The sequence below is a fragment of the Akebia trifoliata genome, chromosome 11, assembly GCF_017979445.1.
Source record: "Akebia trifoliata isolate Shusen 1 chromosome 11, ASM1797944v1, whole genome shotgun sequence".
Lineage (NCBI taxonomy): Eukaryota > Viridiplantae > Streptophyta > Magnoliopsida > Ranunculales > Lardizabalaceae > Akebia > Akebia trifoliata.
In genome coordinates, this window is record NC_141385.1 from 49,300,090 (window position 1) to 49,327,653 (window position 27,564).

Here is a 27,564-nt window from a genome sequence, read left to right on the forward strand (position 1 = left end):
TACTTGTCCAGTCCAGGACAACTGAGATCTTCCGGTCTGCGTGCGTGGGAGCAGCTCAAACAAAGAAGAGTCTGGTCCGGTCTGAATTAAGGCCCGGCCCGTCTGCTGCTAGGTCCGGGAATGGCGCCAGGCGAGGGCGCCGCTATGCCCCGCTGCTCTGCTGCGGCCGGCCCCCGGACTATGCAAAAGAATCGAGGCCTTTGAATAGGAATCCATTTTCTGAAAGATCCGGGCTTTCGTGCTTTGATGGGTCATCTGAGATCCTTTCGATGATGAAGCGATATCTATATGATCTGATCAATGCTTAAGGCCTGCGGTAGCAACAGAACCGGGGAATGTATAAAAAAAAACATTTCAGACTTTGCACATAATCCTGCCACATAGATCCCGAATCTGTGATTGGAACTCACTGGGGTATCAATTCACATGAGGGACTAGTGATGAGCAACCATCCATGTCTCTACAAACCCTCACAATTCATGCACCCAGATACAATTCCGCACCAGCACAACACTAGGCTAATAAAATGGTCTTGTGAGCCTCCTAATGTAACCCGCTACGTTAAACAAGAGAGAAACCCAATCCATCTCCTTAAGTTATGTGCCCCATGCCACTGCATGAGAGGACGCATTTTCCTAAAAGAGGATACTATCAACTTGTTTCAACCAAGGACAATAGCTGATGAACTTCAACTTAACCATTGAGAAATGACAAAAAAAAAAAAGTTACATCTTAAAAGGTTAGCTCACACATGCGTCCCTTCTTTTTGGATGTGAAGCAGTGTCGAATTAAAATACCCGAGTGAGGATTTATAGTCAAAAATATGTTTATAAAAGAAATATTAATGGAAACATTTTCAGTTCAAGGTACATACTAACCATGGATAAGTAGATGGTGAATGAAGAGAAACACAAAATAAGTAATAATTTACAGTTTTACACGGACCAAGAATAGTTCATATCGGTCACTCTTTGACCAGGTACCAAAGACTAAAAAACTCAAAAAGTAAAGAGAACAGGACGAGTTGGGAGGAGGAAAATGCAAATTTATCTTTAGAAAATGTAATGGCAAAAAAGGGGGAAATCTGTAGACATGAACCAGTTTCTTTTCAGGTCTTCTGCAACAAACCTGCACTTGGTGTGTTCTTCACCAATCTACTGACTACGGCCAAATTTTGGTGAAAAACTTACAGGAGAGGAGAAACTTGTCAAATCATGAGAACATCTGGAGGAAATTGTTCGCATAAGCCATCGGTTTGACATCCGGATGCGGCTGCAAGTTGATCCAAAGAAGTTAGAAGAGAATAAGTATATGCATACAAGTCCCAATAGAACGAATACAGAATTAAATGAACGTCAAAATCCTCAATTCTTATTCATAAATTATCAAGACTACACATACAGAGTTAGCTTAATTTAGAATTAACTTTTAATGTCTTAGTGGATGGAGGGGCATGTGAGGTGAAATAAAATCAGGAATCCAATAGCATCTTTATTCAAACTCGAAAGGGAGACCACTCAGGTTAGATATCCTTCGTAGGACTTTATTAAAATAAAAAATGTATATAAAAAAAAGTTAATATGAAACAATTCCAATAAAAAGTAATAACAAAATTCCAGTAACAGAATATACTCACAACTGCCGCAAAAGTAACAATGTTTGGCTTCAGATCGGGAGCTTCAAACCGTATGAAAGCACCCTTATTACCCATCTGCATTATGCAATTGCAAATAATTGTCATCTACGAAACATCGAAAAGCATTTAACCCACAAAGTGAACAGAGTGAGCTCAAAGAAAATCTACATAAAAGAAAATAAAATAAAGACATTCTGAGCTTCTTCACCAAGAACAAAATTATTCATAAGAAATCAGTAGACTCTGTTAAAAGATCTATTTTCGAATAATGTGCCGAACATATTCATTCTACAAAAGAACAGTTTTGATGAAACAAGCAACTCAGAAACAACAAATAAGATATTCAAACGGTAAAACTTTAAGACCATTAGTGCTTAGTTCTACTGGGTATCCGGGGAAACTAAATCTCCCTTGATACATTAAACAGGACCATAAATGAACAAAACATTATTGAAGGGCATAAACAACACAGTAAAAGAATTATAATTTATTTTTTAGAGGTGATTGTGAAGAAGGATGACCCAGGATTGATTAGGTCTTCCTTGACCCAACAATTAAACATGCATGAGGATTTATAGGTTTGTTTGGCCCTGACACATGATCATCAAGTGGTAGTTATGCACATCCCCATCGTCATAACCCCTCAAAGACCATCATGGGTTGATAGTGGTGGTAACAGAGGGCATAAGCATTCCTAATAAATGCTCATCATGTATCGTTTTATGCAATTCTTTTCATCATACCCTCAAAAAACAGAGACAAACCAGCATGGAATCAAAAGCCAGGATCCTACATTTTCATTAAAGAATCCCACAAACCACTCAAAACATGCCTTCAATCTGTACCCAGTTGAATAGAAATCATAACAGATGGGTGTGCCATTGTGCCTCTCTGAAAAAGCACCCACAAACTCAAGTGGGTTTTTCTTTTGTACTTTTTCCCAAATAATGTTGTTTGGGATCCTAATCAAAGCCGTATCTTAATTAATCCATATAAAGGAACGAGGATACTCCACAAAGATAAAGTAATTATACTGTAAAATATGACAAGAAACGTTTCATTTACCTGATCACAATAATTTGGAGCTGAAAATACAGTAATGAGTTTACCATCATGTTCAATCTCATAACCTTCATCCTTCACTTCATGGGATCGAACAACTAGATCTGCCAAACAAGTATTGCATGTTAAGCTGTTTTGGACGAGATGAAACTAGGAATAGCAACAACAGATACTAGTGAATTACCTAAATTATTTTCCAGCAAAAACCTCTTTGTCACATCTCCACCAAAGGCAAGACCCACACCTCGCTTGCTGGGGCCTCTTCCAGGAAAGGGTTGTGGATCACTCCATAACAATTCACACATCAAACCTGATGAAATAAAGATAAGGAAACATGAAGGTTATCTCTACATTTTCATTAATCAAATCCTGCAAATTTTTCCATAATAACAGATGCATATTTCAGTACTTCCCAACCTATCAAGAGTAGTCATCAAAAAAAGAAAGTAAATTGATGCAATCATAGTCTTTTATGTACTGGATTTTGTTTGGCATAGGATTATTTTTATTTCACTTATTTGAAAGAAAGAATTTCCCAATCATAAATGGAAAAATGATATTGCACGTTAACAGCAATAACCATCACAAAACAGACTGAGCAAATGTAGTTACCTTCTTCAGGAGGCTCACAAAACCGATCAATAGCTCTAATGTCAGATAGTTTCACCCCATCAACACTGAAAAGGCCTCCATGAACTACAAAGACCTTTTCATTTATGACATGCGCTAAAGGTAGACAACAAAATACTTCGGCAAAGAGCTCAACAAACGTTTCACTCAACTTTGACTTGACCTCGCCTTCAAAACCATAAATCTTGTTCATGCTCTTGCTCTCATGATTTCCTCTAGATAGATAAAGAGCTGAAAATTTAACGAAAAAATTAATTGGATGCAGTCTGGTAGAAGCTCTTTATTGGTTTATAGGCATGAACTGCCGATATACAAAGGTTTAAAATCTCATTTCAATGCAATGTTTCAGTCAGGAGACAAATTGAAACAATCTTGACCGGAACATTCCAAGACAATCCAAAATAATTAATGTTTTGGGGCCAATGTTTCTCCTGTTCTCAGCGGAAACCCTAAAAAAATTTCTTCTATGAATGCAAAAAACTAATAATGAAAAAAATAAATAAATAAATACTGCTAAAGTAGGGAAATTCAATTACCTGATGGAGACATGCACTTAAATGCAAATAGGGTAAGGATGACCTCAAGAGAGAAGGATCCCCTATCAACAAAGTCACCATTAAACAGGTATGGGTTCTCTTCTGAAGGAAACCCATTGAGCTCAAAAATGTTCAATAGATCATAGAACTGCAAGTATATCAAAATAGGAAGTCTCAACTCTCCAGATTCTATAATGTTAAAAGCAAACAAGTACGCAGGAAATTAAACAATTGGTGATAGTAATTTGGAATTAATCCAGTCTTCAGATCCCTCATAAATCTCAGTTAATTCACTACTTTTCTTCAATTTTATCCTTTCAAAAGTAGATAATATTATTATATAACACTGGAGCAATAAAACAAACTTTATAAGATGTGTAACAAACATCAGAAAAAGAACAGGTGACCATAAAAGGATAAGCTCAGACTGAAGTTCATGTCTTTCACAAGTCGCAGCAATATGATGCAACATGACTGATTCACTAGAATCAACACAAAGAGACAAAAAGAATTTATTTGAAACAACTTGAAGATATGTAAATATAATCATCATCAACAAAGCCATATCCCAAAAATTTGGGGACGGAAAAGAAAAATATTCTGCTATGAGCAAAAGAGTGTACAGGTCACTGGGAAATTAATGCAGATTTGAAAATTCTAATGTGGATTTGAAAGTTCCTAATGATACATTGATGGGAGAGGTTAAGTTATTAACTTGCAATTTGTTCAGAATTTCAAAGAATCGCAAAAAGAGGACCAGGTGAATATATAGATCCAGTGCTGCATAGAAAATAGGAAGCATCTACTGGGTATTGTACAATGCCTACCAAGAGAAGAAATGACCAAATCTCAAGCCAGAAAATCAGAGAAACCTAAATTAGAAAGAAATCAGTACAAACCCACCAAAATATGGAACTGAACCTATGATAAACCCCAGGGAACACTAGGTAACACAGTAATAATAAGATAAAGGTCCATCAACAGTGTAGGGAAGACGAACATCACTAAAATGCCTTGTGGATGGAAGTGTCCAAGAGTATTGGATACTCTCATATAAGGAGCATCGATTGTGGAGCTTAGGGAGATGAAGCTGGAGTTTTTAGATTGTTGGAATTCGTTCATGTGGTAAAGATGTTCAATATCTTTTCGGGGCCTGTAATTGGGTCCCCTTAAATTCCTGTTATTTTTTTTTGTATTGGGTTTTCAATGAGGGAAATCTCTTCTCTTCTTATACTAGCTTGCTTCTTTTAATTAAATCCACCTTACCAGAAAAGAAAAACATATGTGTGTTATACACTTCATATTGATATTACAAAATCAAAACAAGATTCCAAACTTCCAATGCAATTTCATACAAAAATCTCCTGGTTAGGATTGAATAAATACCAACGGGTCATAGTCTACCGGGAACAAGGCTCAATTATTACAAAGAAATGCAACTAAGAGAAGCTACATTATGATGTAGGAGTAAGGGTTGTTTGCTACTGATTTGTTAGTTGTTATTTTGAGCACTTTCAAGTTGTTACTGATTTGTTAGTTGTTATTCTGTTTTGGATATTTTTGTTGGTTGCATAACAGATTTGGGAGGATTGTAATGGCTATAAATATAGCTGGAAAGAATCAGAACGTATTGAAGATTATTCCCCATTTCCTTTTGTGAGTTTTGTGTAACATTTTCTCTGTTTTAAGGGTTGGATTCGAAGTGATCTTCCCCTTCTGGTTGTTATTTTCCAGAAATTACAGGTCATCTTCATCATTTGGTATCAGAGCAAGGTTTGCCTTGGTTCAGGATGGTTGGAACTGATGGACATGGTTGCCGCACCAACGACGAAGAGCGTGGTGTGCAGGCCCTTTGGGCGGCGATTGCAAATCTTGAGCAGAGGATCGATTCGCGATTTGAGGATTTCGTGCAAGAAATCCGTCAAGCTCTGCGAGATGGCAATGTATCAGGAACTGATCCAGGCGCTAACCATAATGGTGAGCGAGATATGGCTCGCAATCATTTGGGTGGTGTCCGGAACCAGCGACGACGACATCAGAATCGAGATCACATAGCTCATGGTGGTTACGATGGTTCTGAAGATGATGAAACTTATCGCGATCAGCATAGGGTGGTCGATTCGGAAAGTGAAGAAGAAATAGTAGATCGGGGCATGAGAAATCGACGTTTTGATCGTAATCAAAGGAAATGGGGAATAATCTTCAATACATTCTGATTCTTTCCAGCTATATTTATAGCCATTACAATCCTCCCAAATCTGTTATGCAACCAACAAAAATATCCAAAACAGAATAACAACTAACAAATCAGTAACAACTTGAAAGTGCTCAAAATAACAACTAACAAATCAGTAACAACTTGAAAGTGCTCAAAATAACAACTAACAAATCAGTAGCAAACAACCCTTACTCCTACATCACATTGATTATCAGTAAATTCAGCTTTTTATTATAATAAGAGAGGGTGCTGATAAACAGAAAAGAGTTGCCATGGAGATGATGATTATTGAGGGAAATTTATCTTTGATAATTTGATTAGATACCACAAACATTAAATTAATCCGATGATATTTAAAATTTTATCCATTAGTAGGAAAGCATTCGGAAGAAGATAACTTTCAGCATATGCAATTTAAAGTATCCAAGGAAAATAAAGAAAGAGAAAACACTTCAACAAAAATTGAAGTTGGTTAAAATTTTCCAAATTGCAGATGTAGGTAGTGTTATCATATCAAGAAAAGACTCAAAATTGCAATAAGAAGCATAAAGAACAAAAAGAGTAAAACAATTATTGCCCAGTCAGATTATACATGAATAGGAAATAAATAAGACACATTAGAACCATATTCCCATCCTCAAATAAAAAGGTGGGCAAGAGCAAATCACGCACCTGACCATGTACATCACCACAGACAGTGAAATGGTTGCCATCTGGGACAGGGATATCAACTAGAGAAGGCAAAGCACGCAGCATTTCCCTTGTTTGTAATACAATCTGGAATGCATATCTATTAAAAAAAAAAGAGGTACACTCAGCTTCGACATAGAAAATCATATACATTTTACCTTGCATACATAACATTATCAATTATTGCCTCCAGTTGAACAATGGAACATACCTCTTATGCAAGCACTTCTGATTCTTAAAGTCATCCATCATTTTCTTCACAAAATCCAATGTGATGACTTCTCCCTCTATCCTAGCACCAGCATAATGTGGATCCACCTCTGTCATTTAACAATTGGAAACTCTGTTAAATTCCTGACGTAGCAGAAGCATGTGAATCAATAGATTCGATAGATTGTGTTCAATAAAACACTCAAAATCAATTTGAATCAATAGATTCAATTGATAAACAACTAATAGCTTGAAAGAAAATAAAGCATAAGCTAAAAAGTAATTAAAAGAGAAAAGATAATTGAATTGATTATTGATTGATTGATTATTAATTTTCGGATTTTGAGCTCCTTATAGAGATAACTTCATCATAACAATTTGTAATCCTACTAAAATACTAAAAATTAATATCCCTAACCTATCTATAACATTATACTAACTTTCTAATCCTTTTAGAACCCAAATTGGAAACTTCTAAGCACTTCTAATTATAGTCTAAATAATAAAAACAAATTAGAAACTAACAAGGAATTATACTCCTAACATAACTATGAAATAAAAATCATACTAGAAGTAGAAGTAGAAATAGAAATAGAAATAGAAATCTAATAGAATTAAAAAACTACTTAGAGTTTTAGATGTCCTACATCAATTCCAATAGCAGTTTACACCATACATAAGCAAACAATACCTATTACTACTGAACTTCATTTTTAGTTCTGATATCCTCACCGGTTAATCATGCTCTTGAGCCCTGACAAAGAAGCTAAGCTCCTAGTTAATTTCTCAAGCCATTGATAAATTACAACTAAGATCGGTATGGTTGACATGAAACTGACACACATTACACTTACTTCGAATTTTATTATCATCAGCAAAGCCTTATCTAAAAATTTGAGGCCGACTGAACGAATAAACCCCCTTTCACTTCTTTTTAAAGTGACATCTTCCGTTGATTCAGGTGTGCTAATATCTGCTCTCACCACCACAATCCGCATTCTTTTTCAGTATTCCTCCTGCCCTTTTAGAATCTTCAACTTACATGACTTTCCTCACCATTATCGGATAAAAATTCTGTTTTTATGATAGGTAATGAACTTTGCATTTAAATAACTCAAAGAATATTCTAACTCCTTGAGATCAAGAAGGCAAGTTGTGCAAAGAATTACAACTTCAATGGAAGAGAACTTGTACTGGTTGTTTTATCTCGACCAGCCTTCTGTTGGTATTAATAAAAAAAAGTTAAATAGACCTTTCAAGACAATAAAAATAACATTATGTAATCCCAAGAAATGGAATTTCAAAATCCCAAGTGAAAGTTTAATTTGTGCCTCCTCCATAACAGCATCATTATCAATAAACATGCAAGTTGAAGGTTCAAAGTGAGTGAGAGGAACTGAGGAAGACCAAAACAGAGTGTAGAGCGAAGTGGTAGGAGCAAATAAGGAAAATCCGGAATTAAAGGATGGATTGCATAGAAGAAAAAGGTTCATTCAGCCAAACCCAATTTTTCAGGATAAAGCTTTGATTATGGCAAAATAAAGAAGTAAACAGTAAATAAAAACATTTTTGAAATCCTGGATCAAGATGCAAGTATGCAACAAGTGCTAAAAAGCATAACTTGACATAAGAAATAATAAAAATAAAAATCTACATTTAGAAAGCTTCACGGTGCAACAATGAATTACACCTCATCCTAAATAAAATAAGTAACAATGCAAAAGAAATGAAGGTGGATATGAACTAGCACAAAATGCCGTGGCTAGAAAGTATCCCCAAGCATCAACAAGAAAACTATGGTTACGTGATGTTTGAGTTTGTGCTAATTCTAGCATATTTTCTAGAAAATTAAATTATCAACGATCAATCACAGCAAGATAATAAAAAATTATTTCATTTATTAAACATTACTATATCTACAACAAACTTTCTCCATTTTTATAGGTAAGCTAGATTTGAACCCATGACCAAAAAGTTGCATTGCAATTGTCAACCAACTGAGCCATGGTCCAAGTGTAGGGAACTTTCTCCCTTACCTTCCGTAAATATTAATATGAATTTGTCAATTGTCAAGAGTATCAGTCATTAGTAATACAATTCAGTTTTTGAAATGACAAATCAAAATTAAGGAGACAAAAAAAGTGTTATCAAAAGCAAAAGAGCATTATTGAGAAACCTAAGAGAGAGAGAGAGAGAGGATTGTAGAGAAACCAAAAGAAATGGAAGAAATAATACCTACAGAATGAAAATCAATAGAATCAGCTATTGAACGCCTTTCAGCCTCATGTACAGCAATGGCTTCTTCAAATTTAAGCTTTATTACAGCTTTTTCACATTGCTTCAACTTCTTGGTGGCATCAGGATCGTTTGGACTGATTTTCTTGACCTAAGCCATACATTCAGAGAAGTCAAAAATATTACAAAAGAAAGTAGCACAACAAAGCAAACAACTAATTCAGAACGTTGACCCCATCTAACCAATTGGGTACAAAAAACATGCCTTAATTTATTTCTAGCCCAAGCCAGAGTAGAGGATCCACCAATAAAAAAAGCTTATCCGTTTACTTGCATAAATTGCAAGGACTTAAAAATGCCATTATGTTTGCAGAAATTGCTACAAACATTATTTCAACTGAATTCAATCGAACAAATTTTAAAAGAAAATATGCCAGTCCATATAGTCAAGTCTAAATCCAAACGAACTACAACACTAACGAAGTAAATCCACTTCACCGGATTTTTGGAAAATTCTTTACATCGATCACCAGAACAGATCAAAACAAGAATGGTTTCTTCACAATATCATAGAAAGGACGAAATCTATGACTAGAACTTAGATTTTTGTGGTTTCTTGATAGGAAAAAAGCTTTAGAGGTGCAAATGCATCAAACCTATGAATGGAAAGTAAGCAATTGATTTTAGTATCATCAAACACTCGACATTTAAGCCATGATTTTAAAGGATATCAAAATGAAGCTAGTAGTTCACAAGTAAGCAAATAAAATAACTGGCCTTGTTCATAATATAATTGAACTATTAAAGACATCCTTAGCAACAAAATACCTGTTGAAAATCCTTCAAAGCCTCCTTAAATTTTCCCATTGCAAGATATGCTGCACCTCTTCTGTAATAGCCCTGTAAAAACATAGAACTTTCAGAACAAGAACTCAAGAAATTTAGATGCATATAAGGCCAAAAGAACTTGAGATGCATAAAAATGACTAGCATGCCTTCGAGTATTTGGGATCAATTTCAATAGCCTTTGTCGCATCCTGTATAGCACTGCCATATTCCTCCAGTTTAGTGTGGGAAAGTGCACGATTTGCCCAGTATACAGCATTCAGATTATTTAGGTCAATGGCTTGTGAATACAGATCAATAGCTTGAGAATATTTGTGAGCTGAAAAGTAAGATAACAGAATCATCATGTTTGGATTGGCAGAAAACAACATGGAGAAAGGTAGCAACCAATCTTTCACAGATGATTTATAAATAGATGCTCTTTAAAATAAAGAGATACAAAAATGTGGCCATTTTATGGGTAATCATTTTCAGTAACCACCACTCAAAACCACATTTTTGGACCCCACTTATTAAATCATGAAAAACATAAGAAAAGAAATCAAAAACATATTTACCTTTAAATGCTTCATTGGCCAAGATTTTGATTTCTTCTGCTCGTGCAAGATCTGAATTTGTAGTATCCATACTAGTCATTAGAGTAAAGTGTGTGGTCTTTGTGCAGTCAGATTGATAACTAGATAACAGATTCCTTGACCAATCTTTAGTCCTAAATCTGATGCTCCAACATTTTGTATGACACCTGCTTCATAAGAACAATTAGAAAGTATATGGTAGTTGAACAAAAATCATATCTCATTTACGATGAAATATTAATTGCATTCAGGAGTTAGTTGAACAAGTTGTCGGTGCCTAACTGTGGCTAAATCAGCTAACCGGTAAGAGCTAAAAATCAATAATCAAATTAAGGAACTAATAGAATGGATAGAAAATCATTAGATTATCACGTTGAAAAGAATCCCACTTTTATGTGGGAGCAAGTTGTTCACTTGTGAGCTCCTATAACGACAGAGCTGATGTGACAAATCCATGAAAGCTAAAAACATGCAATCACTACACCATATTGAAAAATTTTAGCCATCAGTTGCAATCCATAAATAAAATAATAATAAATAAATAAAAAAGATGCCCTCAACCAAAAAATAGAGTCTACTATGAATGACGAACATTTAAATAAATCTGAGCATGATCATGCTTCATTGTATATTTTCCTGACATGCAAGCATCCTTCTAAATATATCTCACATCATTGGTCGTTCAAGCTCTCACTCCCACTTCCTAAAATAGTTAATTTAAAGCTGGTTTACAAAAGCCACTTCTCGACCCCTGCACCAAGAGTGCAAGACCCTTCTTGCACCCACTCCCACTTAAAACAATAACCATACATGACCATTAACATTTATTGCGAGGGGTGAGTTGGTGTTTGGTTTTGGGGGGAGGAGGGTGAAGTTATGCAGTATATTACACATAGACATGCTTGTCAATGCCGTCTAACCTATTAGAGAATATAAAAATGAGATAAATTTAATCACTGTCAATGAATCTCATCGCAAAACAAAGGTTGTGATGGAGAATAATATACTTAGTAGTATCAACAAGAATTTTATATTTTAGGAATTAAAGATAATTAGTATCTTTATATTAGGATACTTTTTATATCTTGGTTGATGTAACGACCATAAATACCCTATTAGGGTTCATGTAATGATCAACCAAGAATTGTCAATATAATCATTTTCTACATGGTATCCGAGCCTAAGCACTAATAAGGCACTGAGAGCACGATCTTGGCACGTTGTTCTTCCTCTTTTTTGTTTTCCTTCTCCTTCACTACTATTTTAGTTTTCTTCAATAAAGATCACATCTTTCTTTATATCCCTACAAACCTCCCTAATTCACACATTATGCCGTGATCTCAATTTTCTTTCATTTAAAATCTCTCCAACAAGAGTTATGCTCAAGCCATATGATCCTAATCTGCATGCGTTTGGGATAAATCATGACGGAATTGATCTAGTTAGCCATCTGCTCCAACAAACTCAAGAATGTGCGGGATACAACAGTGATGGACTTGATAGACAAGCGGTGACTACCATCAACGTGATTGATCGTTTGCAACTATCTCAACTTCTTCATGAGATCAAGAGCAATTATTCAGTGCAACCAATTGCATGCTCCTTCTTCAAAGGACCATACAATTGCAAGAGAATGTTAGAGAATAAGATGCACCGTATTATAATAAATGAGATACATTGAATCATTATCGATGTATCCCATCACAAAAAAAAGGTTGTGATAGAGAATAATATATTTAGTAGTATTAATTAGGATTTTATGTTTTAGAAATTATAGTATCTTTATATTAGAATACTTTCTTATCTTGATTGATGTAATAATTATAAATAACCTATTAGGGTTCATGTAATGATCATCCATGAATTCATCAATAAAATCATTTTCTACATAAGTTGCATAAACAAAAAAACAAAACTACCAAATTATGTTGCTTAAAGTGCTTAGCAAAAGCCTCAAGAAAAATTGAACTTTTCTTTTAAAAAAGAATTTAAAAGCACTTCAAATCCAAAAAGTACATTTCTTACTTAGATTCATATATAAAATCTTTTTCATGGATAAATAAAAATGGTGGTTTAAGATGTTTGACAAAATAAAATTTTCACATGATTAATTAATGAAAATTTTACATAATTGAATTTCCTTATTTTACATGGACCCCTCTAAAAGGGTGACATACTTGCATCAAAAAAATGTCAAATTCATAACATTCCACGGAATCTTGTGCAACACTTTTGAATCCCTTTGTTTTCCTTATTGCAAGGTATCGATTTGCATTTACAAAAGATTGTTTCAAGCTAAAGTTTCTTTGTAAAAATCTGACATTAAATTTATTTATTCACTGGTTAGAAGGACGATATATGTCATAGGATAGACCATCAAATAATGCACCATCATAGTTACTCTTAAATAAATAAATATGATGTCAAGTCAACAAATCATATTCTTTTCAGTTGAACAAATCTGACACCCCGTACCTATGTCAAACTCTGACACCCATACTCATATCCTTGCAAACATAGCTTGCTCCCTTGGCCATTGACCTTGACCAAGTTTAACTTGAATTGACCTATAAAAAAAAAGAACCCATTTTTTATATTTTACATTTTATTTTATCCACTCATTGGTATCACATGAAAGGGTAGTGTTATCAATGTTTGATAGATAATGTTAAAACAAATAGAGGTAAGCCAAAAAATAATATTAATAATAAAGTTTAAATCTTAAAAAGAATCTGACATTTAGAATTTCGCCATACGCTCATAATGACATTTATCTTCAAAAGGAAAACACTAAAATGCTACTTTTTATATCTAAAATCATTAATTTTGAAAATGCTATATCAGGAAAAGGCATTGTAACAGTCAATGTAACTAATATAGCGGGTCTTATATGGAAGTGCATTAAACAACAAATATCATAACGGGAATATAAAGTGTTGGTGTTATAGTAACCATTAAAATGGCATTGTGCTCATTTTCTTAAATCATGGCTCCAACAACACCTTAAGTGCATGTCATCCTGGACTTTTATGGGATTTTTCTTGAACCTAGCTAAGTATTGATTTGAAACTTGCGGCAGCAACTAAGAATTAAAAAAAAAGGGCAGCTCGTAAGCCAAGGAGCCCCAACCATAAATAGTAAGGCTGGCCCACTGCTCGCCAAAGTTTCTGACTAATTGAAAAATTCGCGATTAAATCGTGACTTTTTTTCTCTTCGCTGATTTAATGGTCAATTTTTAATTATACACAACTTTTACGAACTTCACGATTAAATCACACACTTTGCAATTAAATCAAAAAAAAAAAAAAAAATGAAATATGACATTGATGCACTAGTAAGAGGATACGACCTGATGAAGATGATGGTGACAATTTTACCAATAAAACATAAGATAATAATGATGTAAAGGAGGATGACATTAAATATGATGTTTTTGACTAGTTGATGAATCCTAACTAGGACTTATGATTGTTATCTTTTTTATATTTTGAACAATATAAACCTTGACTATATTGTGGACATGTAGTTACTTGTTGTGCATGCATGGATGAAATTAATATGGGGTTTGGTAATTGATTGGTATAGTTCAATATGGTATTTAATAATATAACATAAGAATGGCACTTATTATGAACAATTACACAGTCCTAACCCTAACTTGATTTTTTCCACACACAAAAAAAAAAATCGATTTTTTTCCTGATATTACCAATTTTTTCCTCTTGCCGACTATTCCCAAACTCCAACTTGGTGACCCATGTGATTTTCCAGGAGAATGTTACTAACATTTAGTGGGCCGACCACCCTATGTAAAGTTGGCAGCATATCCTTAGCTTGTGAGTCACCTTTTGATGTTGCTTTGCGGCAGCAAAATATTTTTCATAGCTACCCCTTCTCTCCAAAAGTGCATATGTTATTTTATTCCTTAAAGAAGGGCCTCTTTTGTGGTATCTATTTGTTCTCCTCAGAAGTCTAGATTCTAATTAATGGTACTTTAAATGACCATTACTCAGAATAATACGAGGATATTAGGCTAAAACCCAATCAGATTGATGAACAAAACCATTTAATTTTTGACCCTTTAAATGGTAAAAAGAATCTAGAAAAAGTTCCAAAACCAAAACCCACAAAAATATCATCCGACCATGCCAATCATACAAAACGACTAGAATTTAGGTACCTGTGTTCAAGAAAATTCAAATATTCAATAATCCATATGGGTCTGTATGTTTGCTGAGAAAATCAATTTTCCAGCAAAAATAGAAAATGCATGCACAGGAAAAGAAATTAATTTCCCTCCGAACACGATTTCCACCCATGCAAGGGAAATATTCTTATAAATCCTCAGAAAAGGAATTTCCCATAAGAAAAGAAAATCTGAGGTCAACTCTCTTACCTTAACCCCGGCCCCTGAGATCATTTTTCCATTAAAAATCGATTTCCCTTACACACCAAACGCTCGCAATCCATTTTCTCATGAAAATATTTTTATTGGAAAATGATCTATAAAGAGAAAGATTTATTCCCGAAAATGTTCTCTCGCAAACAAACAGAATCAAATACAAGAGAAACAGAAAAAAAGCATTCGTTTCTGAAGAAAAGAAAATCAAACGCGCGAAACAGTTATCTCAATGGGATTCGAATACAAAAGTTAACTCCAAAGCTAGGTTTTTTGCTTGAATTGGGAAATATAGCAACTGTTATAAAACCCTAGATTACTTAGTTTCTTTAGTTCTACTACATGGATAAGAAACAAGTACCTTAATCACTCTTGTCTTCTACGTCTTCTTCTTCTGCTCGTGTTTCAGAGAGGGAGAGAAGAGCAGGAAAGAACTACGAAGAGACAATGAAGTTATGTTAGGGTTTTTCTTTTATTATTATATTGCGGTTTGATCGAGATGTGAGGGGAAGAAACAAAGGAAAGAAAGGGCAAACCTACGCTAAAGACGTCTTTATCATAATTTTGATACAGATATTTCAAAATGCCACGTGGAATTTTGTTTGATCCATTAAACATGTGAATTGATGAGTTTTTTTTTCTTTTTTTTTTTTTTTTTTTATGATTTTTTATAGAGAATACTTTGCTCACATCTCTCACCAACATCCACCGATCACATGAGCCCATGTATATTGAATGGCATTCTCAATTTACAAAATAACCTCCTTAAGCTTGACGTGGCACACAACTGGAGAGCGTGCAAGCATTATGACAAAAACAATTGTGAGCAAAAAAATCTCTAATTTTCAATTGGCCAAATGTTTCACACTGGAGTAGTGCTGGAGTGACTCTCCAAGACACTATGTTGATGTGGAGTTGCACGTAGAATCATAAATATTTTTCATTCATATCTCAAGGAAAATATTTATGACTCTGTACAAACATGCACGTCAACACGATTTGAAACGCAATGTCTTGCAGAGAGCATTTTTCCTTATTATATTTCAACTTACCTACACAACAAACAGGATCTTCATTGGTGTCTCTTTGGAAAAATTCATCTTCTAAGAAAAAGCGAAAGCGTCATTTTGAAGAATCTAGTGATGCAACGATCTTCATACTTGCCTTTGCAGCCATGCGTATGGCAACGGTAATCGAGAGACCTAACATGGCCAAATTGCAAAAAGAGCTCGATGAAGCTCCTAATATCTCTTGAGAAATTATATTAGAATCGATTGACTACTTGGGTGAGTGCCAAGAAGCAACACACATATTCCTTGGCTTGGCAAGTGACATGAAGAGAGATTGGTTATTTAAGTACTTAAGAAAATTAGATGTCATTCAGGTTATTGGATGTTATATTTTTTTGGGAGATGTACTTACTATAATACAAAAAATCATTTTTATTTGCAATAGTTATATGTTGCATTTTTTGAGAGATATGTCTTACATTTTTATTTTATTTTTTTGTATACTTATTTTGTATTAATCATGATGAATGATTAATTCATCGTGTTTGTAAATTCTCTACCACATCAATGTTATATATTGTAATTTTTGTAGTGAAATTTTTTTTTTTTTTAAATAGACTTTTTATTGTGTAGGGTCCATTTTATTTAATAACTAAAAATGACAATAAACAATGAAATTGAAAAATGTTCTTATTCTTCAACTTGCAATCAAGTAACAGATTTGGAAAATGAATGCATTTTCCAATGTGCAGTCAAACAAAATAAATTTTCTCTATGAAAATCCAAATTTCATACCATTTTTCCACTGATTCCAAATTCTATGGAAAAATGAATTTTCAAGTGCAATCAAACATAGCCTTAAATGAAAAGATGTAAATTATTGAAACTTATAATACAAACAAAAATGCTAAAGTAACCGTGCATGATCCTGTGTTAGACATTGTGCACCTCCACGTCAGCACAGTGCCTAAGGTAGTATCCCAATCACTCAAGTGAGACTCTAATACTAATTGAAGAGGATCATTTGGTCTAGTCGTGTCAAGTTCAATTATTTTGTCATTTGTAAATTCCATTTGAATCATCATTTTTTCATTGATGAAGAGTTCAAAGGGTTTATTTTTCTTTTATAATTTTCTCTTATATTGAGAGAGAGAGAGAGAGAGAAATAGTTTATTATGATCCGGCAATGCTTGTTTCACGTGTCATTTCTTGAGTCAACAGAACTTGGGCCTATACATAGAGGTATGACAGTGGTTTTAAAATTCATTTTGACGTCTCATCTTGTCCGTGAACAAGGACCGAGTTGTCTCAGACGAGTTTTTCGATACGTTTAAGACGTCTCGTTCAACAATGAAAAAAATGAACGTAGGTTTTAAATATCATTCGATTCATTGACTTGTCCATCCGTCTCATTGTTGGGCGATACCGAGATGACTTGGGTGATACAACTCGATCTCGAACAAGTTTTGAAACTATGGGTATGACTAACCCTTTTCATAATCAAATTATTGACTATAAACAAAGATCGTAAGTTAACAACGTGTGAATGTTGCGATTCTAAGTTGTTTAAATACGGATACAATGCTTAAATTAATAGCTAATTTTGACTTATTCCAAAATAAATCTTGTAGTCCATCTAGCTAATAGATATTTTATAAAAATTTCCCAAAACATGATCAGCATTTGACAAAATTTCCATTATAACTCACTATCCATTTTAATTTTTCAAAACATGACGAGCAAGATCACAAGCTGGTTATAAAAGTGACGATCTCGCTAGTTCGCTACTTTTTAGCAAGATCCTCACTGTATAAACTAGCAAGATTGCCACTTGAAAAAATATATCAGTGATCTCATTACTTTATATTATAGAGATCGTCACTTTGAAAACCTACGATTTCGTTATTCATGTTTTGGGAATTAAGAATGAACAGTGAGCCTAAATCAAAATTGTCATATTCAGCTCACGAAATGGTAATTTACCCTATTTTATATTAGTATGTTTAGTATACAAGTAATTCAAGTAACAATTTAAGGAAAAAGTCAAGTCAAAATATTTTGAGAAAACATATAACATGTATAAATTAATTAATAAAAAACTACCTTGAATGTCTATCCAAATCTTCTAATGTCCACTGTGCTAAGAATTATAATTCGATGCAAAGATTATCATAATAAGGTGGTGTAGAAAAAAGTAGCTCTCGTTAAAGTGTTTCACTCTTCTGCAGATTATGATCCGATAGAGATTTGGATTTGGGTCGATATTTGTGAAATACTTAGTGCAATATCCCTCAATCAAATTGTTTAATACCTTAATAGAGATCAAGGTATAAAGGAAATACTTTTCTTGAGGTAGTTAAAATAGATAAGACTATAACTTTTTTCCTTTAAGGAGAAGTTAAAGAAAACTAAATAACATATATATACCGTTCTTATTTGTCTACATTAAAGAAAATAATGTAAAAGAACAAAAATAAAATAAAGGAAATTAAAAAAAAGATTTTGTTCTTAATTATTTGCCAAAAAAATTTGGGAGAATAACTCCGAAGTATTTTTTATTGAGAATATGTACTGAATGGTCCCCAAGTAAAGAATACGTTCATCTATCAAGGTTCTTTTGAAGATTTTTTAAAGAAAAATACATGAAATACCCTTTTACAAAGTGTTTGATCTAAAATATAAGAAGTCAAAAAAAAAACTTAAGCAATTTATTTAGTTGTTAATATTTATGTGAAAAAAAAAACTATTTTATTTATTAAAGAATATTCATAAATTTAATATAATTTTATTTGACTCATTTGTGTCGACTTGCTAATTTTTGAGTTGAATCAATTCGATGAACATTCAAATCGATTTTAAAATTATATTCTAATTATTTAAATTTTAAATTATTTATACATTTTAATAAATCTAATATACATATACCAGATCAATTTGATGATGATCATACTCATCTTCATCATCATCATTGTTGTAGTCATCATCATCATCATCATCATCATCTATGTGATTCAAAGATTACTAGTTTTAGTAAGAGAAACAAGTTTTTTTTTAATTGATCTATAAGAGATAACCATAGTTAAGGGGCATGTCATTAATTATAAAACATAGGAGTGGCTCAAATATTCTCAAATAAACATGTATTTTAGACTTCAAATATCATTGAAAGGGTAATTATGGTATTTTTCACTCCAAAAATCCTTTTTAGACTAATATTTAATAAATTAGGTTCTAAAGATCCAGAGTTTACATTTTTTTTATAAGGGATTTTTTGGTATATATATTCAAAAAAATAGGTCTTTGCGATCATTGTTCCCAAAATTTTATTTGTAATATTGGGATTAAAAACTCACTCAAGTTGTAGTTCTTGGACCCATTCAATCCTTGGAAGTCTAAAGTCTAACACTAGGATAGATAAAATATAACTTTTTTTTTCCTTTCACTAAGGGAATGAGATAGAGAAATATATTATCCTTCTTCCTTGTCGATGTAAAAGAAAAGATTGTAACAAACCTAAAGGAAATAATAAATTCTCCTTTCATGGAAAAACTCTATTCAATATTAACTAAAATTTAAAGGTTTTTCTTTTAGAAAAATCTTAAATTGACTTCTTACGACACTACGCTCAACACCATACTGACATGGTAGTGTATAGATAATCATAGATTTTTTCCTTTTATCCTGAGAAAAAAATATATGATTGCCTGCACAACATCAGCACAGTGTCATAATAATGTTAAAGCATATTTGTCTTGGTTAGGGGCGTCACGAGTTATTTTGGGTCGTTTCCACGTATACCCAGATCCGAATCCTAAATAAAGTCTTGATTCCATTTCTTATCAATTTCAGTTTTGGGTATGAGAACCTTGGAACCAAATCTAACTCTAACCCGATATTAATCGGGTACCCATTAAGATATATAATATTTTTTAATGAGAAAAAAATGATTATAAATGCAACAATTTAACTAGTAATTTCTCATTTGAAAGTTTTAATCAACAATGAATTCTTCAAGCAAATCAAACATTTGGGAATAAAATTGTAGAAAATTATGGTAAGGACCATTATTTGATATTTAAATTTGTAAAATGAATGGACGTTCACGTAAAAAAAAAACATAATTAAAAAAAAAAAAAAGAATTCACGTTCTCTTTATATTTTAATTTAGTTCAAATACATTTACTTTATAACATTTCTTTGTCAGTACTTAACTAAACTACTAATTCTATAATTATAAATAAAATAAATTTACTAATCGGGTACCCATCGGATACTTGAAGGAGACCCGATTCTTATCGGAACTTTAAGATAGCTATCAAAAAGCATACCCTAAAATGATCAGATCCATAATGGTATACTCAAAAATAGACTAATTAGTTTTTGATACACCAGGTAATTGTCTAATTGAGTACCCATTGACACCCTTAGTCTTGCCTACCCTACATAAACATATAAAAATGATAAAGTGACTGCTTACGAAATTGTGATGATGCAGATGATGCGGAGCCATGCTTAGGACCATAGATTCATTTCCTTGAGATACAAGCAAAAGCATCTGTATGACTCGGAGCACAACTCCATGTCAGCTCATTGTGAACCGCAATGTGATCCTGTGCAATCACTCTAGAATTGTTCTAAAAATATATTAATTAGAAGTTTCTAAATTCAAGAGGCTTGACTTAATCCTAACATGGTATGGTGGCTAAAAACTTCTATAAATATTGTTAGAAACCCTAGAAAATCCTTCCATCAAATGCATATTAATTAGAGGTTGGCCAGGTAAAATAAGAAGAACATGGGCATTTGCTTGTTTAGAAGTTGGGAGTCCTTGGAAATATTCTCCCTATAGATGTATAATTAGATAGAAAATTTTGTCAATACATGAGGTTTGACTTAATCATAATATTCTTAGTCTTTCATCGTGAAATTTAGTGACAATACAGATATTAATTTATGAAATATATACTTCGACGCATGTATTGAAAAGTAAATGATTTTGTGATTAGTCAACTTTAAAAGAGAAATATGTAAAAATAACACTTGCATTTGGAGTCAGCTTCCTAATGTCACTAATTTTGTACGGGGTATTATTAAAAGTGTAATGATTTCTTGACAACCTCCTCTAACATACGTCCCCATCATAAAACCACAGATAATTTGTCTCGGGATACATAGAATCATAAATATTTTTCTTGTGTATCCTAAGGGAAATGATCTACGGTTCTGTGATGGGGGGAGTAGGTCAGAGGAAGGAGTTATATTATCACGATTCTTATTAAAATCCCCTAATGTTTAATCCACTTTTTTTGGGGAGAACGCCTAAATTCATCTTAATAACCTAGGGGTTAACAGATTGTTTTGTTTCGATTCCACTTACACCTAGAACCGAAACCTGAATAAAGCATTGATTTTAATTCTTAACGATGATCGATGTCGAATATAATTGAGCCCTAACATATTAAAAGCCCTAGCAGCATTCTCCCGTCTCAATGCCCACATCTTCAACCTATACAAAAAAATCCTTTTTTTTTTTTTCTTTTCAAAATCATACATCTTCAACATTTGATTTTTCATCTTTCAAATGAGTCGTCTTCAATCTAAGTATTTTCCCTACGTCAACCTTCAAACTTTAAGACAAAATATGACTTTGAGGGAGTGGAAAAATCAAATGTTTTTTTTTTAATAACTTTAAATTGACAATAACAGGTTTTGAGAGAAAAATCAAGAAGCTTTTTTTTTATATATAATTATTATTCAAAGTTAAAAATGAGATTGAAGATGATGGATTTTGAAGAAAAAATCAAGAGTATGCTTGAGGTTGAAAATGTGCGTGTGAAAGAGAGAGGACATATAGACGTGCGTCAACACAAAACGTTAGTACAAGTGGTCAAAATGGGTTGACATCATGGTTTTAAAACTTGGTTTCGCGTCTCGTCTCGTTCATGTCAGATACCAAATTGTCTCGAATGAGTTTTCCAATAAGTTTGAGAAGTCTCATTCGAAAAACTGACTTGTCTATTCGTCTCGTCTATGCTTGATATTGAGACGACTCGGACAATACGTCTCAGTCTTGGACGTGTTTTGAAACCATGGTTGACATCCCTACCCCCGAACACATTAGACTCAATATAAACCTTATAAACCCCTCCCTCCTTTATAATGTAAGGCATCCTACATCTCTTTTGAGATATGGACTAGTCCCTATGTCCAACCCCGTAGAAGTTTCTTGATGTGCGACAGGCTAATCCAGAGGTCACCCAAATTCAAACACACGACTACATGGAGCAAACCTCGATTGTTAATTTTATCGTGAAACCCACTAATTTTGTGTCGTGTTGTGCTTGCTAATCATCTTAAGAATTGCCAACTATATTGTAAAGAACTTCGTAAATCAAGGTAGAGGGATCACGATTATTTATCTTAATTTGGTTTGGTATGCTATCTACCACTATTTGCCTAGAAATTCGCGATGTGGGACATTTTTTTTCTCTTACGTGGCATTTTTCTAAGACGCCATAAAAAGCCTTCAAAGGGGTCCGCGTGTACGGAAGTTTTCCCGTTTTATACCGATGAATCATAAAATGATTTGGCGCCAATCCTCATTCAATTCTCGATCAGTCTCAGTGTTTCTAGGGTTTCGTTGCAGAGCTCTTGAGCCTTTTTCGGATTGAATTTCTCTTTGAGATTTCAAGGTCTGTTGAGGATTTCTAACAATCTACTACGGTACGGTTCTCTAATTTTGAAAATCTTATAGAGTTTTCTTTTGTTTGTTTAAATTTTCAATGGTTTCGATTGAACTTCGAGTTCTATTTTGTTGTTCTTGTTCTATCATTGGCAGGGAAAATCCGAACCTTAGCAGAATTCGGTAACTTTTTTAACATTCTTATGGTTTTCCTGGTAAATTTTTTACGAAATTCAAGCTCTCGGAAGGATTTCTGTAGAATTTCGAGGTATGATCCTAATTTTAAGCATTCTACCTTTTATTCTCGTTTTCTGTGTTTGTATTTGAAAATCAAACATTTCCAGTTGTTTTTATTCTAACCAGAGACAGAGATTTATAATTTTCTTCCAAAACGAAGTAAAATCCTATTATTTCCAGTAAATCATGCCTCGTAGTAATCTAGATCCAAAACTTCAACCTTTTTTATTTTATTTTTTTATTTATGGTTTCTAGACAATACGAACTGATAATTCCAGCAGCTTCAAGGTATTTAGTTAAATTGGACGTTCTAAGCTCTATTTTTAGCTCTTCAAAGATTTTCTCAGTGAATTTTTACGTTTATCTCTCATCCTTGGGATTGTTGGATCTTTTACATTTTCAAGTTAATCGGTCTCTTATATGTTGTTTTTTTTTTTGGATCTTGAATATTTAAGTAGCAACTCAAGCTTATGAATCTAATGTAAACAATTAGTCAAGTCTCTTCAATGGACCGGTCTAAAATCGTCTTTGGATCACCATTTGTTCTCCCAAAATAAACCTTTCTGAGATTTTTTTTAGCAAAAGTTTATCTTTTAATTTCAAGAAAAGTGAAATTTGCAAGAATTACTTCCATTTAAGGTTAGTTTTCCCTACATGGAATTCAAGTTAGCAGGCATACAGCCTTGTAAAAAAAGAATCTCTTTTTCCTATGTTTGAATTGTTCCTGCTCTGTTTATTTGTTTTCCACAGGTTTATTCAACCCTAAGAACAAAAAATTGTCCCGGTAGGCTGAAATGAGGTGCAATGCGTGCTGGCGAGAATTGGAAGGGCGAGCCATATCAACCACTTGTGGCCACCTCTTGTGTATCCCCTCACATATATTTTATTTCCTTGTGCAATTCTTTACTATTTGTTCATTCACTCGCTATCAAAATTTGTGGCTCTTGGAATTTGTTTCTTTAACAGAAAGAAAAGGTACAGAAGATGCTAGTAAGATTCTTAGCAATGATGCAGCTTGTCCCATTTGTGATCAAGTGCTTTCCAAAAGGTACATTTACTTCAATTCTTGAAGCCTGAAAGGCTGGGGATTTTTCTAAATACATGGGTTAGCTGGGCATGTGAAACTTAAAATTGATTTTGATTAGGGATGGCAATGGGTCGAGTCGTGTTGTGTTGAGGTAAGAGGTATTATGAAAATTCACCCAACCCAAACCTGATACATTTAGTAATCGTGTCAAAAACTTAAACCCAAACTCGACACATTTATTAAATAGGTAACCTGGTCTAACCCATGTAACCCGTTCAGTAAAGTTATAATCTTCAGTAGAAAAAATAAGTTTCATTTCCACTACCAAAAATAAAATATCATTAATAAAAATAAAGTCACATAACCATAAATCAATATCTACCAACATAAATTAAGTATTTTTTGAAATTGTTTTTCAAAAATGCTTAGAATTTTGTCCTCTACATTCCTGTGGCATTGGATTGTGTTTTTGGATACCACAAGGTAATGCAGCCAGGAAACTTTTTTTTACTTAGTAAGGAAAATGTTTTTTCTTTCCCATACTAAAAGCTGACTAAACATGTCAAAAGGGGTTAAGCTAGTTGACGTCCCTAACCTAGACATGACCCATTTAATAATTGTGTTAGATGGGTTGACACTATTATGACCCAAATCCAATTAGGCTTGACCCAAACCCACTAATGTTATGTCATTTTCAAATTGTGTTAAGATTGCCACCCCTAATTTTGATAGTTCGAAGCTGTAGATTTAAGTCATGAGCTTGTTTATCTGTATCATTCTCACTAAAGTCCATATCCATGTGTATATTAATGTATCACTCACGTCTCTATTACAACATGACTACAATCTAAATATAAATGTTTGAATGAAATCATAAGAATATGTGTGCTGTACCTTCTTTCTTTCCCTTGGATTGTAGTTCACTCAGTCAGTACACCGCCCTGTCAAGGCAGAACCCATCAGTCCTGACCTTTTATATACAATAAAGTCTCATTTGTCAATTGAATCAAAATCCCAATCTGACACCAAACTCAGGTTGTTGATGTTTTCCTTGAAAAGTTTGAGAATCAAGATGTAAATCTGTGTGCAAAATTTTAAGGTTTGCTTACTGCTTAACTTTTTCCAATTATCAGCCTTATGAAACCAGTGGATATTAATCCAAACGACGAGTGGATAAATGTAAGAAAGCACCCCCCATGTACATTTCTTTCCATTTCTTTCTCTTTTTATTTATTCTATTCTGATTTATTTCTATATTTTCTGCGGCAGATGGCCATGGCTGGAATATCTCCGCAGATATGTATCCTTTGCACTCTTTTTTTCCCATTGCTTTTACTATATTTGTTCTAAAGCACTTCCTATTTAGAACCCCCTTAGCTCGCAAGGGTGAAAAAAATAAAAATTGAAAACATTAAATATTTTGTTCAGTGCTCGTTAATGCTTCTTTTTTTTTTTCTTTCCCCCGCCCCCTCCTTTCTCCTTGGAGAATGACCAAATTAAATGGATAGTTGGATTTCAACTCTAGAAAGTTTTGTAAAAAGTTCAGGCCTTCTGTCTTCCTTGAGCGAAAATAGTGATGAAGAGTGCATATCGAAGCGTGATGTTCTTTATTGGGCAGAAGGAACTGGAGATGCAGTATAAGATGAACAAAATAGTTGGTCAATGTCGGCAGAAATGCGAAGCAATGCAAGAAAAGTTCACAGAGAAACTGGAGCAAGTGCATACTGCATACCAGAAAATGGCTAAAAGGTGCCAGATGATGGAGCAAGAGATCGAGAGCCTATCCAAGGATAAGCAAGAGCTCCAAGAAAAATTTTCAGAGAAATCCAGGTCCATCTCTTTATGTGTTAATTCGATATTGCATTTATCAGGGAAAAACAAATCTCTTCATGTGTTAACAAGCCTTTGTCATTCCTACTGTTTCTTATTTCCTTTCTTGAGGTTACAAATTGGAACTTAGAACCTTGATTGAGCAAAATGTTTCATTCCTACTGTTTCTTATTTCCTTGCTTGAGGTTACAAATTGGAACTTAGCACCTTGATTAAACAAAATGTTTCTCTAATATCAGGCAGAAAAGGAAACTTGATGAAATGTATGATCAACTAAGAAGCGAGTATGAATCAGCAAAGCGATCGGCTATCCAGCCTACTCACAGTTTCTACCCAAGAGCTGATGCTGACTTATTCTCGAGCCCGGCAAATGTTATGGAAAACAGAGATCTTCTCAGACAAGGTAAAAGTGCTACAGTCATTTAAAGGTTGATTTAGACATACCGTATTGGGTTTTAGAGAATCCTTTAGCATGGTTTTTATTGAGAGACAAACTAAAAATGAATCGAATTACCATCATATTCAACCTCTTGTCAAACAAACTTGATTCTTTCGTTTTCAACCTTGGTTTTGGTAACAAATATCGCCACTTGTTCTCTGCAAGACTTGATTTTATTACTCGATTTTTTTCTACTATTTCATCTTCTAAATCAATAAGAAAACAAATAATTTTTTTCTTGAGATTACTTTGACAAATAAAATGGGTTGAAGACAATGGGTTTTGGGGGGAAATTTGAGAGTTGCCAAATATATCAAAGTTCTTAACCTAAGCCTAAAGATTGAAGAGGTAGTTTTTCCTCTGTTGAGGGTTTCTGGAAAAAGATTGAAGAGGAGAGTATTTCGGTCATTTTCCATTAGTTTCTCATAGATAACCATGGCCAAGGGTAAGTCATTATTTTGAGACAGTTCAAAGTCCAACTCATTGTCAAGGAAGAGAAAATGTCTCATATTCTTGTTAAATCATCAATGCCCTTGTGACAATGGGTTGAACTTAGTGACCTTATTTTGTTGAGCTCTTTCGAAAATACCAGTTGATTTATTTGTGGCAGAACGGTCCATTTCCACTCCTGACACTCCAGGGAAACGGGAGGATATATGGCCAATGGAAAGACCAAACAAATCCGACTCCGGCCATTTTGACGTCTCTGCTGGCTCACCAGCAAAGCAGTTGCCAGCTCGTGGTGATGCTGGCAACAGAAGACCTGGAATTCATCCTAGTTACGGAGCTGGAGTTACTAACCCTTCAATGACTTTGCGGAATCTCATACTTTCGCCAATGAAGCGACCTCAGCTCTCTCGTACTCGGCCTCAATTGTTCACGTAAGATATGCCCTTCTGTTATAAATCGTTTTTCTGAATTTTTTTGAATGGTAACCACATACATCAGCATTGTAACTGAAAGTAAGGAGTCTCTTTTATGGGTTCAAATTTTTTTTTTTGTTTGCGGTTTCAGGTTGTAGACTAGAAGGCAGAGGACATGTGAATTCTGTTGTTACAATGCTGGATTTCTTCCACTGTTACTGAACTTGTAAGCAACCTTTACTCCCTCCTTATATTTGTTGAGAAAACAATTTAATGGGCAATTAAAAATTCTTCCTCTAGCCCTACATTTCCTTTTGTGACTGATCAATAAAATTGTTTGTGAAAGACAACAATTTACCAGAAACATCATCGACTTACCATTTAAAGAAGCAATCCGATGGTCTGATATTTAAAATACGATAATTTCAAATAATAAATA

At 33.7% G+C, this 27,564-nt stretch overlaps 2 protein-coding genes across 4 annotated transcripts; one reads left to right on the forward strand and one right to left on the reverse strand.

Moving 5' to 3' along the window:
• Positions 1-808: 808 nt before the first annotated feature.
• On the reverse strand, positions 809-15,538 carry PP5.2 (protein phosphatase 5.2). Of its 2 annotated transcripts, XM_086458084.1 has the most exons (14): positions 15,399-15,532; positions 13,114-13,205; positions 10,621-10,805; positions 10,213-10,382; positions 10,046-10,117; positions 9,218-9,368; positions 6,984-7,092; positions 6,755-6,872; positions 3,865-4,012; positions 3,311-3,559; positions 2,883-3,008; positions 2,702-2,802; positions 1,637-1,711; positions 809-1,272 (listed from the first exon to the last, which is right to left on the reverse strand). In XM_086458084.1, the coding sequence occupies exons 3-14, from the start codon at positions 10,697-10,699 to the stop codon at positions 1,213-1,215; spliced, it is 1,458 nt and encodes a 485-aa protein (XP_086314210.1). In that variant the 5' UTR covers positions 10,700-10,805; positions 13,114-13,205; positions 15,399-15,532; the 3' UTR covers positions 809-1,212. The 2 variants fall into 2 exon arrangements, with proteins under 2 accessions (XP_086314210.1, XP_086314209.1); XM_086458083.1 differs by lacking the exon at positions 13,114-13,205 and having other exon boundaries at positions 15,399-15,538.
• A 7,072-nt stretch (positions 15,539-22,610) lies between these two features.
• Positions 22,611-27,430, forward strand: HEI10 (RING/U-box superfamily protein). 2 transcript variants are annotated; one of them, XM_086417308.1, is made up of 10 exons: positions 22,611-22,770; positions 22,886-22,997; positions 23,717-23,830; positions 23,942-24,014; positions 25,127-25,172; positions 25,263-25,293; positions 25,568-25,823; positions 26,063-26,226; positions 26,873-27,143; positions 27,277-27,430. In XM_086417308.1, exons 3-10 carry the CDS (start codon positions 23,761-23,763, stop codon positions 27,281-27,283), a joined length of 918 nt encoding a protein of 305 aa, XP_086273434.1. In that variant the 5' UTR covers positions 22,611-22,770; positions 22,886-22,997; positions 23,717-23,760; the 3' UTR covers positions 27,284-27,430. The 2 variants fall into 2 exon arrangements, with proteins under 2 accessions (XP_086273434.1, XP_086273435.1); XM_086417309.1 differs by having other exon boundaries at positions 26,903-27,143.
• Positions 27,431-27,564: the final 134 nt, after the last annotated feature.

Bases quoted from the DNA above. Each gene is read 5' to 3' on its own strand.
- PP5.2 (XM_086458083.1), bottom strand. From the start codon at position 10,699: ATGACTAGTATGGATACTACAAATTCAGATCTTGCACGAGCAGAAGAA. The intron at 2,803-2,882 runs GTAATTCACTAG...CTTGTTTGGCAG, and splicing joins TTTGCTGGAAAATAATTTAG to ATCTAGTTGTTCGATCCCAT. The intron at 1,712-2,701 runs GTAAATGAAACG...TGCATAATGCAG, and splicing joins CTCCAAATTATTGTGATCAG to ATGGGTAATAAGGGTGCTTT.
- HEI10 (XM_086417308.1), top strand. From the start codon at position 23,761: ATGAGGTGCAATGCGTGCTGGCGAGAATTGGAAGGGCGAGCCATATCA. The intron at 23,831-23,941 runs GTATCCCCTCAC...CAGAAAGAAAAG, and splicing joins CACTTGTGGCCACCTCTTGT to GTACAGAAGATGCTAGTAAG. The intron at 24,015-25,126 runs GTACATTTACTT...TCCAATTATCAG, and splicing joins GATCAAGTGCTTTCCAAAAG to CCTTATGAAACCAGTGGATA.